Source organism: Sorex araneus, chromosome 8, assembly GCF_027595985.1.
Source record: "Sorex araneus isolate mSorAra2 chromosome 8, mSorAra2.pri, whole genome shotgun sequence".
Classification (NCBI taxonomy): domain Eukaryota; kingdom Metazoa; phylum Chordata; class Mammalia; order Eulipotyphla; family Soricidae; genus Sorex; species Sorex araneus.
The window spans coordinates 29,363,924-29,379,675 of record NC_073309.1 but is presented as its reverse complement, the minus strand read 5'-3'; the positions used below and the strand labels follow the sequence as shown (position 1 = coordinate 29,379,675).

The 15,752-nt window shown below is 56.8% G+C and overlaps 1 protein-coding gene across 1 annotated transcript; it reads right to left on the bottom strand.

Annotated features, from left to right (window-relative positions):
- Positions 1–238: 238 nt before the first annotated feature.
- Positions 239–9,684, bottom strand: SNX20 (sorting nexin 20). The gene is made up of 4 exons (XM_055146340.1): positions 9,591–9,684; positions 5,424–5,559; positions 3,486–3,637; positions 239–927 (listed from the first exon to the last, which is right to left on the bottom strand). Exons 2-4 carry the CDS (start codon positions 5,548–5,550, stop codon positions 259–261), a joined length of 948 nt encoding a protein of 315 aa, XP_055002315.1. The 5' UTR covers positions 5,551–5,559; positions 9,591–9,684; the 3' UTR covers positions 239–258.
- Positions 9,685–15,752: the final 6,068 nt, after the last annotated feature.

The following is a 15,752-nucleotide window of genomic DNA, read 5'->3' as shown; positions in this document are numbered from 1 at the left end:
TGAAAATGACCCCCACCCCACCCCAAGGGCCGGTGGGGAGCAGGCTGGCCTGAGTCCGGGTGGCTAGGTGCTGAGAGGCAGAGAGCTGGCCACGCGGGTGGACGGGAGCCGACAGCACAGTCAGTGGAGGACGTGGGGGTGAGCCTTGTCTGGGGGCTGCCATGCCTAGCAGTGCCCCCCCACCCTAATCCCAGGCCCCTATGCCAGGAAGACGGAGTTCTAGGGTGGGGACCGGGGGTGGACGGGCAGGGCCACCGCCTAGGACAGGTACTCGCGGACAGTGAGCTCCTTCAGGGAGAAGACCCGCGAGGTGGGCCTCCGGAGCTGGCTCTCGTCCAGCCTGGCCTTCAGGGACGCGAAGTCCTTGCCCAGCGCGTAGGCCAGGCTGACCATGGCGTCGAGCAGCGGCGCGTAGTAGCGGTGGCCCTCGCGGGCGTGCAGGCAGCGCAGGGCGCGCTCGCCCGCGGCGAAGGCCTCGAGGGGCCGCTCCAGGTCGCGGTGGCACAGCAGCAGGGCGCAGAGCGCGGGCACGCGCAGCGCCGGGCAGTGCGGGGTCAGCTTCTCCTGCAGCGGCAGCACGCGCACCAGGACGTCCAGCGCGCGCGGGTACTGGCCGGCCCGCAGGCAGCCGAAGGCCTCGCGCAGCTCGGGCCGCGTGAGGAAGTCGATGAACTCGCGCGAGCGGCGCACGCAGCGGATGCCGTAGAGCACGCGCAGGTACTCCTTGAAGGCCAGCTTGCGCTCGCGCACCATCTCCTCGCTGAAGTTGCCCAGCAGGTGCTTCTTGGGGAAGGCCACGTCCTCGATCTCCTCCCGGAAGGCCTTGAGCAGGCTTTTCTGCAGCCGCTCGAAGTCTGAGTAGCGCCGATCCAGCACGGCTTTGTGGCTGTCAAAACTCCCCGTCTGGATGATGACGATCTGGTACATCTGCACAGCAGAGGGGGATGGAAGGGGGAGGAAGAGGGGGAAGGACAGAGAGAGAGACAGAGACAGAGACAGAGGGAAACAGACACAGAGAGAGGGAGACAGAGACAGAGAGACACAGAGAGAGACTTGAGTGACACCTCAACACAGGACTTTATCGGACACAGGGAGCCCAGCTGTTGAAAATAATGACCGTAATCCAAACCATTCCCTGAAAATAGATTCTGCCTTTCTGAAATTCTGCTTTAAATTGCCTTTGGTCACTGCTGAGCTGTGAAGGCAGAATGTGCCAATAAGAGAATTCAGAGCACAGCCTGAGAGTAAGGAGCACGGTCTAGGAATAAGGAGCACGACCTGGGAATAAGGAACACAGGCTGGGAATAAGGAGCACAGGCTGGGAATAAGGAGCACAGGCTGGGAATAAGGAGCACGGCCTGAGAGTAAGGAGCACGGTCTGAGAGTAAGGAGCAGAGTCTGAGAGTAAGGAGCAGAGTCTGAGAGTAAGGAGCAGAGTCTGAGAGTAAGGAGCACGGTCTGAGATTAAGGAGCAGAGTCTGAGAGTAAGGAGCACGGTCTGAGAGTAAGGAGCAGAGTCTGAGAGTAAGGAGCATGGCCTGAGAGTAAGGAGCAGAGTGTGAGAGTAAGGAGCACGGCCTGAGAGTAAGGAGCACGGTCTGAGAGTAAGAAGCACAGTCTGAGAGTAAGGAGCACGGTCTGAGAGTAAGGAGCACGGTCTGAGAGTAAGGAGCACGGTCTGAGAGTAAGGAGCAAGGTCTGAGAGTTAGGAGCAGAGTCTGAGAGTAAGGAGCACGGCCTGAGAGAAGGAGCATTGCCATTGAGGGTGTCTAGGAGAAAGGGCATGGGTGTGCCAGATAGACCCTTCGGTCCTCCTTGGCCTCCCGTCCTGAAAGCCCACCCCTGGGCCCCCAAGTAGGAAGCTCAATATAGACTACTGTTTTTTTCCCAAGTGTGTTTTTAGGGGCATCCTGGCAGCAAGGCTGTGAAGCAAGCCAAGGATTCCTTTCCAGTTCTCTTTCAAGAGACTCCAGGTTAAAGACACACATGGCCTGGGTATCATTTCCACCCCGCCCCCGTGTAGCTGCGTGGTCTTATTTTCTGTTGTGGTTTTCGAGCCACATGCAGCGGTGCTCAGGGCTTACTGCTCCTGGCTCTGTGCTCGGGGTTGACTCCTAGAGTTGCTCTGGGGATGAAAACCTGGTCAGTCTTTTTACCCTCTGAACTATTGCTCTGGCCCATGCTGTGTGGGCTTCTGACCTCTCTGAGCTGCAGTTTTCTCTTGAGGATAGTGAGAATGCCCAGCCCCGAACCCTCACCTAACACACAGCAAGCGGCCCAGCGGTCACTAGGATTCCAGGCCAGTAGCAGGGGTGCGAGGAGCCCAGTGCTGTTTTATGGACAGCTGCTTCGCAGGGCTCCTCCCCTCAGGAGAAAGGTTCTGAGTCCCTTGTAACAGAGGCCTGGGCTCCCGGCACATGCAGCCAGCTAGAATTTAGTTACAGGATTCAGAGCCTTGTCTTTGCTCTGATCTATGTCAGCTCATGCTGGCTTTCCATTTAAGGTGTTTTCCTTTCAAAGCAATGTATGGATTCAGTGTTGGGATGTGTTCTTGCTTTTTTTTTTTTAATGCTGGGAGTTGACAAGTCTCACAATGGAAACGTTACTGGTGCCCACTCAAGAAAATCGACGAGCAATGGGATGACAGTGAGACAGTGAGACAGTGATGCTGGGAGTTGAACCCAGAGCCTTATGCATTTGTGGCATGGGCTCTACAACGGAGTCAAATGCCTGACCCCAAATGTTTCTAGTGTTGTTTTAAAAGTGATTCGGGGACTGGAGAGATAGTACTAGAGGGTAGGATGCTTGCCTGCCTTGCTGCAGCCAGCCCTGCTCTCCCTCCGGTCCAATGAGCCTCGTCAGGCGTGGTCCCTGAGCAGAGTCATGAGTAAACCCTGAGCAGGTAGGGTTTACCCCAAACCAAAATCAATCAATAAAACATAAACGCCATTGAAGGAAAAAAAGGAACTGGGTAGAGAATAACATAAAGATAAAATATCCCAGGGGCTGGAGCAATAGCACAGCAGGTAGGGCATTTGCCTTGCACGCAGCTGACCCGGGTTCGATTCCCAGCATCCCATATGGTCCCCTGAGCACCGCCAGGGGTGATTCCTGAGTGCAGAGCCAGGAGTAACCCCTGTGCATTGCCAGGTGTGACCCAAAAAGCAAAAAAAAAAACTGGGGCTGGAGCAATAGCACAGCAGGTAGGGTGTTTGCCTTGCACGCAGCCGACCCGGGTTCGATTCCCAGCATCCCATATGGTCCCTGAGCACCGCCAGGAGTAATTCCTTAGTGCAGAGCCAGGAGTGACCCCTGTGCATTGCCAGGTGTGACCAAAAGGAAAATAAAATAGAATAAAATAAAATATCCCAGAAGCAGATTGGGCGGAAATGGTGAGAGGCGCAGCTGGCTAGCCCGAGTTAGCGGGAGGGACACTGGTCAGTGGGGCTCCCTAGGAGTGGCCAGGAGAGACTGCATCGACTTACCACAAACTTGGAGACTTTCCTCTCCTCGATGCGGGCTGAAGCGATCTCGAAGAGCAGCTTGACGTGCCTGTGGCTGCCCTTCTCCCTCTGCCAGTATTCCTGCAGCTCCCGAGTGGTCATACTGGAGTGGGAGCTGGGGCTGCCGGGGGCGCCTGCAAGGACAGCACCTTCAGACCAGGGCTCGCTCTGCGGGCTGGGTCTACCTGGGTCTACCTTCAGACCAGGGCTCGGGGCTGGGTCTACCTGGGATGGAGCATCCAAATCCGGCCTGGCCCAGCCTGGCTGAATCACACCACCACAGCCTGGCACAGCCCGTGGCCTGCCCCTGGTCTTGGTGGGGCCCGGAGACAGGTCACTCCCAGCCTGCAGAGTTGGCCCTGGCATACTCCCGGAAATACGTGCTTGTCTCTAGTTCCCTGCAGCTGTGATGTGTGTGTGTGTCGGGGGGGGGGGGGGGCAAGGGGGGTCCCAGGCACCCTCCCAGGGTCTCCATCCATCCATGCCTGGACTAAGGCACCAGGACGGTACCAGCTCCTAGGCTGAGTCTGGCGGCCCCTCCAAACTTGCTTGTCTCATTTCCCTGTTCTCTACTTTTTCCTTTCTCTCCCTTCTTTCCCCAGCCGTGCTCGAGGCTCCCTCCTGGCTCAGGGATTACTCCTGATGGTCCTTGGGGAACCATAGGGGGTGCTGGGGAGCAAACTGGGGTGAGTCACATATCAGGCATGCACCTTACCCCTGTAGGGGCTGGAGCGATAGCACAGCGGGTAGGGCGTTTGCCTTGCACATGGCCGACCCGCGTTCAATTCCCAGCATCCCATATGGTCCCCTGAGCACCGCCAGGAGTGATTCCTGAGTGCAGAGCCAGGAGTAACCCCTGTGCAATGCTGGGTGTGACCCAAAAAGAAAAAAAAAAACACCTTACCCCTGTGCTATCTTGCCCACCCCTGCTTTAATTGGGGGACTCACCTGGCATGGCTCAGGGGCTCCCCTTAATTATATATTTAGGGGTTGTTTTGTGGTGGTACTCAGGGGACACACGGTGCTGGGGATCAGTCCCAGGCCGGCTTTCTCCCCAGCCCCTCCATGCTTATTTTTTGCACAGGCTTTATCTTCTGCCCTAAATGCTGGCCTCTTTTTTATCCCTCCTCAGATCTCAGTGTTTCGTGAGCCCTGGGCCCCAGGAGCCCTTTCCCAGTGAGTCCTTCTGCCCACACATCACCTTAATTGTCCCCTTGCTGTTGGAGTGAGAGCTGCCCACTTTGTCCCTGTAACTCTTGTCACATCCCCTATATTTCTCAAAGGTCCATTTCCCACCCACGCTTGAGGCCCTGTTTCATTGTTTGCTTCCTCCTGGGTCTCTCCCCGCAGGGCCAGGAGAGATGGAAGGATCATGAGCCATTACACAAGGAATAGAGCTGAGACCTGCTCCAGGCAATGGCTGTGGTGAAGGGCCGGGCCCCCACTGTTCCAGAAGAACCCACTGACTCCCTCCCAGAAGTACCTTTCCTTTACCTAGAGATTTCTTTCCAGCCATAGCAGTTCATCAACCACTGAGGCAAGGGACAGGTGGACCACAGCCAGGCCTCCTGCCTCACGGATGGGAGAAGCACCCTGAGAGATGGTCCTTACAGCCCCCCAAAAGTCTCTGCAGAGGCTGACCCCCATCGTCTGCTCAGTCATCTGCCCGTCCATGCCCCAGATTTCCTGGAAGGGCTTCCTGCCCCTCCTTTCCTTGATTTCCCATCCCCTACTTTCCTTTGCCTCTGGATTATCGCCCAGATCTATGACTGACACCAAAACCTTGCTTTGGGTGTCCACTGGGCATCGTCTGAGTTAAGAGAGCCCCAGCCCCACTGCTGCGGCCGTGGAACATCCCATACTGTATATCAGACGTCTTCAGACTTCTCCCTGCTGTCCACCCCTCGGCGCCCAGCCCACCTGAGTCCTCAGGCCCTGGAAGGTCATCGTCTGATCCAGCGGCTGAGATTTCCTGCCTGGTGCCTGCTGTGCGCTGGGCCTGGGGTCCCCTCCATTCAGGGCTTCCGGGGTGTTCGTAACTTGCCATCCTTGAAGGCTGCAAGGGGACGAGAGAAAACAGCGATTGCCCTATCAGTTTGGGGTGCCCGGCGGGTCCGGATGCCTGGGATTTGTGTCACAGTTCCCACTGCGGAGGTCTCTATTGCCTCGTTACTGAATGCCCAGCTGAGAGCAGCTGCGCCCCAGTCTGCCCCTTTGCTGGACTGGTCCCCCCAAGACTCAGCACATCTTTCTCTCCTGGTGCCAGTTAGTTCTCATTTTTATTCAGCTCTGCTGAATTTGGAGCAAGGTCCCTTGAAGCAAATGTAATGGCTTTAGCTATTCCTTATTCTGGGAAGAGCAGGGAGAGTTTGGGGCCACGGGTTTACTCCTGGCTCTGGCCTCAGGGATCACTCCTGGAGGACTTGTGGGACGGTATGAGGTGTGGGGGGTTGAACCTGGGTTGGCAAGTGTCCGACCCTCTTATTGCTCTGGCCCCTTAGTTGTTAATTTGGCGAAAGGAGCTGGCCCTTTTGGGAAAACAATATGGACAGTCCTTCAAAAACTAGAAAGTGAGCTTCCATACGACTCTGCAATACCATTTATGGGATTGGGAGTATATCTCGAGGGTGCAAAAAGGCACAGTAGAAATGACATCTGCACCTGTATGTTCATTACATCACTTCACAATAGCCAGAATCTGGAAACAACTTGAGTGCTTGAGAACAGACGACTGGTTAAAGAAACTTTGGTACATCTGCACAATGGAATACTATGAGGCTGTTAGGAAAGATGAAGTCATGAAATTTGCTTATAAGTGGATAATCATGGAGAGTATCATGCTAAGTGAAATGAGTCAGAAAGAGAGGGACAGACATAGAAGGACTCTACTCATTTGTGGAATATAAAATAACATAATATGAGACTGACATCCAAGGTCAGTAGACACAAGGGCCAGGTATACTGCTCCACAGTTGGAAGCCGGTCTCATGAGCGGGAGGGAAAGACAGATGGAATAGAGAAGGGATCACTAAGTCAATGACGGAAGGAGGAATCATTTGGGATGGGAGATGTGTGCTGAAAGTAGATAAAGGACCAAACATGATAGCCTCTCAGTATCTATAATGCAAACCATAATGCCCAAAAGTAGAGAGAGAGAATGGTGAAAATTTTCTGCCATGGAGGCAGGGGGAAGGTTGGAAAGGGGAGGTATTCTGGAGTGGTGGAAAAATATGCGCTGGTGGAGGGGTGGGTGTTCAATCATTGTACGACTGAAACTCAAACATGAAAGTTTTGTAACTGCATCTCATGGTGATTCAATTAAAAAAAAAAAAAAGGAGCTGGCTTGTTCTGAGAATGTCCCAGTCTTCCATCACCTGTGAGATCTCAGTGTGCACAGCTGCCCGCCTCCTGAGGGCCAGCTGTTCTGATGACAGGTACCTGCCATATGCATACCAGCTGCTTCATAGCCACCACAGCAGTGATAACCCACAGAATAGGTGAGAAAACTGAGTTTAGTTCAAGGTATGCTCTGAGCTGCACCAAGACACCGCCAGGCTGTGCACTCTATGCTCAGTAGCCTGCTCCCCCCTGCATCTGACTGGAAGTTAGAGTCACCTGCAGCAAGAGCTGGGGGGTGGCGGGAGGGCCCAGCATGGCCAGGGCCCAGGGGGAGGCCGGCACTAGTCTCTGCACTGTCTGTGGTCCAGAGAAGATAAAGAGATGACTTAGCGCCTGGCAGGTCACACAACTTCTACATGTCCCCGTCCCCTGGGGCTGGAGAGTGCAGGCGGAGAGACACTGGCTGGGCCACTGCAACCCCAGTTAGAATCTCCCACGTTGCGTATGATCCCCTGGGCACACCAGGGTTCAGTCACTTGTGGGCACAGAGCCAGGAATATAGCCCCTGAGCACTGCCGGGTATGGCTCGGAAACAGACAAACAAATGGGCGTACTAGAGCCCACCCCAGGAGGCTGTGCGGGATTATGCCAGGCTCAGGGTCAGCACTCGGTACCCATCTGTGGTTGGCATCCGGCCCGTAATGGGGCCTTTGAGTAATGTTGCAGAAATAATTGGCTTTAGAGTAAGTTGTTGAAACAGAACCTTTAAAAGTCCGTGACCAATTAGAAAAGAGCATGTTTGGGCGGATTAAAACCTGATCCTGGGGGCTGGAGAGATAGCTCAGTGAGTAGGGCACTTCGCTTGCACGGGGCTGACTGGGGTTCCATCCCCCTGGTCCCTCGAGTCCCACTGAGAAGGATCCCTGAGTGCAGAGCCAGGAGTGAATCCTGAGTAATGCCAGGTGTGTCCCCCAAACAAACAAGAGAACAATAAAACACCCCTGAGCCTGGGTGGATCGAGTAGCACCAGGATGGATCTGGTAGCATCTGGACATATCCAGTTAACTGCCGACACACAGAACTTCTAAGGCTGTCGGAGAGGTGACTGGCCGCCTGAGCAGGAGCTGCCGGAGGAGCGGGTGGGCTCAGCGCTGAGCTGCACCTGGACCCCGGCCGGGAGCCGAAACCCACCCTTTGCTGCTGTGCCCCCAGCCCAGGCTCAGTCGCTGGCTATGCCAGAGCCCAGCCCACTCTGAGCTCTGGGCTCCTGGACCCGGATCAACAGGCACAGGAAGTTAGAGTCCTCCCCTGGGCATCTCCGGGGGTCCACAGGGACCCTCTCCTCCACCCAGTGTCACCTTATCTGGTGAGAAACGAGCCCAGAACCAGGGTATGGCTGGCCGAGGGGCCACACACACACACGTGAGCTGGCTGCCAGGCCCACTGTCCTCTCGGTCTCGTTCCCCTGAAGGACTCAGCCTTCATCCCGGCCAGCCTAGAGTCCGTCCCGTCTATCCCTGGCCTCAGCTTCCCATCTGTCCTGCTGATGGCAGAGGTGTAGGTGCCCAGGGCTGGGCTCTCTGTGGTCCAGGAGGGACCCACAGGTGAGCGAGTGTGTGGCCCAGAGGCTGGAGGCACGACCGTGTCTCCATAGGTGGACTGGGGGCTGGCAAGGGGCACTGACCTCCACCCGGGTCTCCAGCTCTGCTAGGCAGCTGGTGCCAGGTCAGAGGCTGGGGGAAATCTCTGCCTCAAGAGCCCAAGAGCCCCTAGGATGGAGGGCGCCAGCCAGACACCCCAGATAGAAGGGGAGAGCTGGGTGTGAACGGGGCCAAGCCCCTAGGATGGAGGGCGCCAGCCAGACACCCCAGATACGAGAGGAGAGATGAGTGTGTACGGGACTGAGGACTCCTGCAACACCCCTCCCATCCTCTGTGCCTTCAGGGGCTTGGCCTGGAGCCCCTCGCTAAGGGGCGAGGAGGGAGAAGGGCAGCCTCTGGAGCACTGGGAGGCTTCTCCTTCCTCCCCGGGCCCCAGTTTCCTCACTGTGAAGTGGGGGAGTGCAACCCTGTCCCTGGGGAGGGTCCCGCTGCCTCTGGGGGTGCTTCCTCCCCGTTGCTGCAGCCAGGAGTCTAGGTTTGCAACAGAATTCTGCAAGTGTGTGCACAGGGGGGTCCTGGGGGACAGAGTAACTTCCTAAACCCCTGCCCCCCACCCCCCCCACCCTGGTCCAGTGCTTCCTGTGCGCACTCATCACCCCTCACCTCCCTGCCATGTCCCCTGACGTGCTCACAGGGGCACCCGCAGGGCCCCAGGTTTTCTCAGAGAGGCTGTAGGGGGCATCCGTGGGGGTGGAGAGGCTCCCCCGTGCCAAGGCTCAGAGTCTCCTGATACTCGGAACTCGTCCTGTAGAACATATTCTGGTTCCCAGCATCAGCGAGGCCAACCTAGCCATCCCCCCTCTCGCCCCCTCCCCCCGGGGGTTCCCCCGGCACCCGCCTTTGGTAACTGACTCCCTAAGAAGGAGGGTGGAAACCCCTGGCCCTTCCCAAGGGAGAGAGGCGGCGAGGGGTGGGGAGCTAGTGCCTGGTCTGCTAAGGAGACACCCCTAAGCCCCAGTGTCTTCAACCCCACCCGCACCCCGCCTGTCCTGTCCCGTCCCCAGCAGGTACTGAGGGAGTGATGGGTCATGGGGAAGGAGCCCCTGCCAGCTGCACTGACCAACTGAACTTGGGGTCTGACACTGACCTGAGGCCTCTGGCCGGCGTGTCCGGGGTCCCAGGAAGTGTTACATGTCCCTCTCCCGCTCGCTCTCCGTGCCCGGCGTAGCTGCCTGCCAGCAGTTGAGTGGCGGCTGCTCCACTAAAGGTTCCTGTTTGAAAACAGGAAGTAAGCTGTGAGGCCTGCTGGAGGGTGCCCCGCCCAGGGGCGGCCCTGGGAGCCCCACTGACACCCAGCCTGGCTGCCCTGACAGAGGAAGGCGGCCTGGGGGCAGGCGGGGGACACCTCGCCCCCAGAGCTCCGGATAGTATCCGCATCTGGACAGTAGCTCCCAACGTTTCGCTCCCGACATTTCTTACTGTTCACACGAAGATTAAGGAATCTCACACAAAGGGTCTGGTGTGAGGGCAGCTGCCAGGCCTCCAGAACAGAGGGGGAAACTGAGGCTTGGAGCACAGAGTTGGGGTCTGCCGGGAGGGGTGAGACATCGTCCGTCCTCTGTGCAAGCACTCGTGGGAAGGGAACCTCCGGTCATGAACCCGTGTGCTTTGGGGACACAGGCTGGGCCACAAAACCTCTCTACCAAACACAAAACCAAACTACCAAACACAAAACCTCTCTCCCCTCGGGGCCAGCCCGCGTCTCCCCAGCTCTGCTAGAGCTAGTCTTCACTCAAACTGTGATGAGGAGGATCTGGCCCTGCTTCCTGCAGACTCCATGCCTGGGAATCGATGCCTCCGGACAAGAATCCTTCTACTCAGTTTTGAATTTTATCCAAATTGAACAGCACCACGATAGCTCGGTTGGTAAAACACCTACTCTGCAGGCACAAGGCCCTGAGTTTGATCCCATGGGTCTACAGGATTTCTTCTTGCCTTCTGCAGTTACAAAATTCATCTTGAGTGTGGAGCTGGAGTCTCGTTTTTTGCTTGGGGGGCTGCACGCAGCTGTGTGCCCAGGGCTTACTCCTGGCCCTGTGCTCAGGGATCACTCTCAGTGGTGCTGAGGGGAGCAGATGAGGTGCCAGGGACCAAAATGGGGTTGGCCGTGGATAAGGCAAGTACCTTACTTGCTGTCCTATGTCTTGGGCCCCCATGTAGCTGGACGTTTTACAGATGTTTAATGCTTGCGTTGCCATAGTTGTCGAATCCACCATGAGCATGCTTTTGTTTGGTCTGCTGGTGCACATCGGGGTGGTTTTTGGCTTGGGCCATCCGAATCAGTACGGCAGGGATCAACCCACCTGCTGGCCCAGATGTAGTCACTTATCTGAGGTGCTTGTGACGTGGGGTTCTTAGACCAACAATGGCTCCAAGTCTACTGGATTATGCCAAGTGCATATCCAGAGAGGCCTGCACCCGCATTCCCGCTTGCAGTGCGCCTCACCCTGCATGGGATCTGGCCGCATTTGTTCGGTGTAGCCTGTCCAGGTGTGCAGTGGCTCCGTGCGGCTGAATTCCAACTCCCACCCTAGCCCGTGACGGCCCAGCGGCTCTGCTCACACCCACTGTGGTGACGAGTCTGCTCAAGCTCGTTGCTTGCTTCTCAGCCGGGTTGTTTTCCTAGTGGTCTGCGGGTGTTCTTGAGGGTCTCGTTGGACACAGGTGCCTCTCAGTATTCCTCCGCACCCCGAGGTTGGCCTTTGCAGCTTCTTAACGAGGACGCTGGGATGCGTGGAAGTTGTGGACTCCTCCACAGCGTCTCTCTAACCGCTGGTCTCCTGTCTCAGGACCAGGCACAGCCCGGTTAGGGCTCTTCACTGTTGCTTCTGCAGCCACGTCCGAGGCCGTCATGGGGCTGCTGGTGGGCTCTGCCATGTGAGCAGCGAGACCCGTCCTGGCCGCCCACCTCCTGAAGGCTGTCCGAGCTGGCCTTTCCCGAGTGGGAGCCACCACACTGTGCACTGAGAGAGACAGGTTTTGTGTGGAGTATGGAGGTGAGACTGGAGAACTCTGCAGTGTGTGTATGTGTGTGTGTGTGTGTGTGTGTGTGTGTTTGGGGCCACACTCCTGACTCTCCACTCAGGAATTACTCCCGGTGGGGCTCGGGCGACCGTATATGGGGTGCCAGGGATGGAACCAGAGTAGGCTGTGTGCACGGCTGGCACGCTACCTGCTCTCGCTCTGGCCCCAGGCGGCCTCTGTTTGTTCCCACTCGCCTGCGTGGCCACTCACAGGAGCCACGTAGTTTGGAAAAGAGAATGGAAGTGGCTTCCGGCCTGTTGAGCTGCAGTTGGAGGGGTTCCCACTTCTTACCCACAGGCGTGTCAGTCCAGGTGTGCAGGGGCTCTGTCTTGCTCCTCTGCCCTGGCACTGCCCACGCAGGGCAGGGTGGCATGGATGTCGGCTGGCTGCAGAGAAGCCGGAATGCCCCCTGCAAAACCTGCACTTCCCCTTTCCTCCGCTTCTCTGCCTGGACCTGGGAATTTCCTGAGGCCAGGGCGGACTCAGCTCTTTTTTTTTTTTTGGCGGGGGGGTGGGGTAGGGGGTGCACAACTGGCAGTGCTTAGGATTTACTCCTAGATTTGTGCTCAGGGATCACTCCTGGAAAAACTCTGGGACCATATGGGATGCCATATGGGATGCCGGAGAGTAGACCTGGGTTGGCTGCATGCAAGGCAAACAGCTAACCCACTCTCCAGCCCCCCCAGCTCTCTTCACTGTAGCCCTAGGAACCTCTTACCCCGCACCCCTGGGGTGGGGTATGTTGAAGCTCCTAGTTCCTTTTCTGGAAGCTGACCTTTGGAAACCCCCCCAACATGGGGCTGGGCAGTAGGGCAGAGGCGGGGAGCTGCTGTCCTGCGCAGGAAGGGTGGGGCTCCACCAAGAGGGACGAGGAGCTACTTGGGGCTGGGTGGGGTGGGCTTTCTCACGGCCCAGCTCTGCGTGGTGGAGGGCAGGCGAGGCCTGTCGGGTACGGGGTGGGGGGGGGCACACAGGAGCGGGTGTCTGTGAGGGGCCCCTTTCAGGTCACAGGAAAGGCTGACTTGTCCCAGAGTCCGGGTGGATCCTTGAGCTCATCTCCTCCTCAGCTTTTCCGTGGCTTCCCCGCTCACAGCTTAGCTTGCGTCAGGCCCCTGACGCCTGCTTGCCGCCTTTCTGACCTCCCATTGCTCCATTCCCAGGGAAGCTTACCGCAAGGGCCGTCAGCTGCTTTCTGTTCCTCAGACACCGCAGCTTCCGGCCCCGTGACGACTCCAGCGGGCAGCCCTGCTCCCCGTCCCCCCCGCACCCCGCCAGACTCTGGGGTATCCAGGCAGCTTGACATTCTCCCTTTCGTGCACTGCTCTCGTCTCTGCTGATGTAGCTTCTCATCTGGGCGGTTGATTCGCTGGCCTCAGGCACCACCACCTACAGAGGGGACTTTCTGTCAGCCGTCAGCCCCCACCGCCCGCCCTGCTACCCCGTGGCCCCTTGGTCCTTGAGTGCATGAATGAGTGGGTGGGTGATGGTGGAGAAGCGGGTGGGGGCTGCGGCTCCAGCCCAGGCCTGACTCATTCTGTGACGGGAGCAGGCACCACCCTGCTCTGAACTTCAGTTTCCCTAATTGCAACATGAAGCGCAGGCTCCTCTGTGCACCAGAACGTTCCATACGAGGCAAGTAACTGAAGACTGAAATCCTAGCACCAGCCCAGGAGCCCAACGGACTGGGGTTTCCAACCCGCACACACTTCCTGTGTTACACTCCACAAGAAGTGATCAATCTCTGCTGGGCCTCCACAGATCTGGACAAAAAACAAACCCCAAACCCGCCCTCATCTTGGTGAGTGTTACAGGTGATGAAGAAATTCCGCTAATGTCAGTCTTGCTTTTTTCTGTAGTTGGGTGTGTACACCTAAGTCTTTCAAAAACCTCAACATTTCTTTTCTTTCTTCCTTCTTCTTTTTTTTTTTTTTGTAGGGGTGGGGACATACTTGGTGGTGCTCAGGGCTTTCTTCTGGTTTTGTGCTCCAGGGTCACTCCTGGTAGGCTCAGGGGCCCAGATGGGGTTATAGGTACTGAACCCAGGATAGCTGTATGCAAGGCAAGTGGTCTACCTGCTGGGCCATCTTTTTAGTCCCTAAAAAAAACCTTCAAAGTTTCTTTTTTCTTTTCTTTCTTCATTTTCTTTCTTCCTCTTCTTTTTTTTTTTTTTTTTTGCTTTTCAGGTCACACCCACAGATGCTCAGGGGGTTACTCCTGGCTCTGCACTCAGGAATCACTCCTGGTGGTGCTCAGGGGACCATATGGGATGCTGGGAATCGAACCTGGGTCGGCCGCGTGCAAGGCAAATGCTCTACCTGCTGTGCTATCGCTCCAGCCCCTCAAAGTTTCTTAATACTTTAGAATTAAAAAAAAAATTAGGATTTAAAAATCAGGTCACAGGTAGAGGATGCTGGGGTGACGGGATGCTTTGGTTGTTGCGTCAGGACACGGTGGGGTGGCAGGGCAGTGTTCCAGAATATGGGCCTTGAATCCACACCACAGGACAGTGTGTGTTTGTGTGTGGGGGGCTTCCTCTGCTCCCCCTGGGTCTCCGTGGGCCTCAAGCCGGTCAGTCCTGGTCTGCCCAAAGATTCATGGCTAGATCTAATGTATCTGCAGAACTCTCACAGCCTGGGAGAGGGGCTCATTTGGGTGGGAATATTTTTGTTTGTGTCTTGTTGGGGGGACATACCCTTGGTCCTGGAGTCTTCTCCCGGGATGGTGCTTGGCGGGGTTGCTGGGGGGGGGGGGATTACTTCCTGAAGTCCTGGGGGAACCATACGGTGCCAGGGATCCACCCCAGGCCTCACACAGATGCTTCAGCCTATGGAGCCCCTGGTGAGTGGTTTGGTGAGTCGTCTGGGCTGGAGTTTAGGGCCTTCAGAGATGGGTTTAAGGTTGGTAGCTGCTAGAAGGCGGGGTGGGTTTGAAAACCACTCTCCGTCTGCCTTTCTGAGCCTCTGCACAGCGAGGCTGTGCCTTCACTGATACGGAGAGGAGACGGACTGGGGGCAACTGCGACCCGCTGCGAGTCCAACTCGAGGAACCTTGGCGGAGGTGGAATTCACTAGAATGACGGAAGTTTGAGAAAACGAAGGCGATTCTAGAAACGTCAGGGGAAGGAAGAAGAGAGAGATGCAGCCCAGGGTCTGAGGGAGGGAGCTGGATTATATTTGAAGGCATCTGACCTTGATCATGGATAAGCTTGGAGTTGAGGTAGGGGTGGGGTGTGTTTGAAGAGGGGTGGTGGAAAAAACAGAAAATACTGGGCCTGGTCTTTCGGTGCGGAGGCCAGGGGCTGCCCTGAGACCGAGGGTCTGGGGCCCGTTGACCTTCATCCCCACCCAACTGTGTGAGGCTGCCCTGGGGAAACCCTCTGTTCCCATGTGACCTCACCTTGGTGCCATGCCTCCTTTAGTAAGTCACTCAGCAAGTGTGGAGCCTCGGTGAGGGGGACGGAAAGGAGGGCCGGTGTGCACGCCTGGCATCACACAGCGTCCCAGGCAAACCAGTGTGGCCCCCAAACACCCAAATCAGGGACTCGCAGGCTGAGGGAGAAGCAGGACGGACTGTGAGCTGAAGCAGGACACCAGGGCTGCAAACAGACAAGAGTCCAGGTGGGGTCTCAGCAACTTCGGAACAGGGTGCCCCTGGGGGCGGTGGGGGGCTGCGAAGCTTCCTGTGGGAGATGGCTGTTGGAGGAAGGCAGCTCCCCACAAGAGGAGCACTGGAAATGAGTCCCAGTGCCACCATTCTGGGTCACCATGGGGAAATTATTTACCTCTGGGAACTTCAGGCTCTTTCTATTGGGAGAGGGTCCAAGATCCCCCGAAGATGTCAGGAGGGTCATAGCGAGAATGAGACTAGAGCACTAGGGGCAAAGAGCTAGGACAGAGGGGAGGGCCTTCTCCTTGCATGCAGCTGGCCTGCGTTCTAGCCCTGGCACCCCACATATTCCCCTGAGCTCTCCAGGAGTAATTCCTGAGCACAGAGCCAGGAATAATCCCTGAACATTGCTGGGGACAGCCCAAAAGCCTAAAAGAGAAAGAAGGGGCCGGAGCAATAGCACAGCGGGTAGGGAGTTTGCCTTGCACGTGGCCGACCCGGGTTCAATCCCCGGCATCCCATATGGTCCCCCAGCACTGCCGGGGGTGATTGCTGAGTGCAGAGCCAGGAGTAACCCCTGAGCATCATTGGGTGTGACCTGAAAAGCACAAAATAATAA

Excerpts from the sequence above, each read along its gene's own strand:
- SNX20 (XM_055146340.1), bottom strand. The coding sequence starts at position 5,550 with ATGGCAAGTTACGAACACCCCGGAAGCCCTGAATGGAGGGGACCCCAG. Across the intron at positions 3,638-5,423 it reads TCCAGGGCCTGAGGACTCAG|GCGCCCCCGGCAGCCCCAGC; the intron begins GTGGGCTGGGCG and ends CTGTCCTTGCAG. Across the intron at positions 928-3,485 it reads GGAAAGTCTCCAAGTTTGTG|ATGTACCAGATCGTCATCAT; the intron begins GTAAGTCGATGC and ends TCTGCTGTGCAG.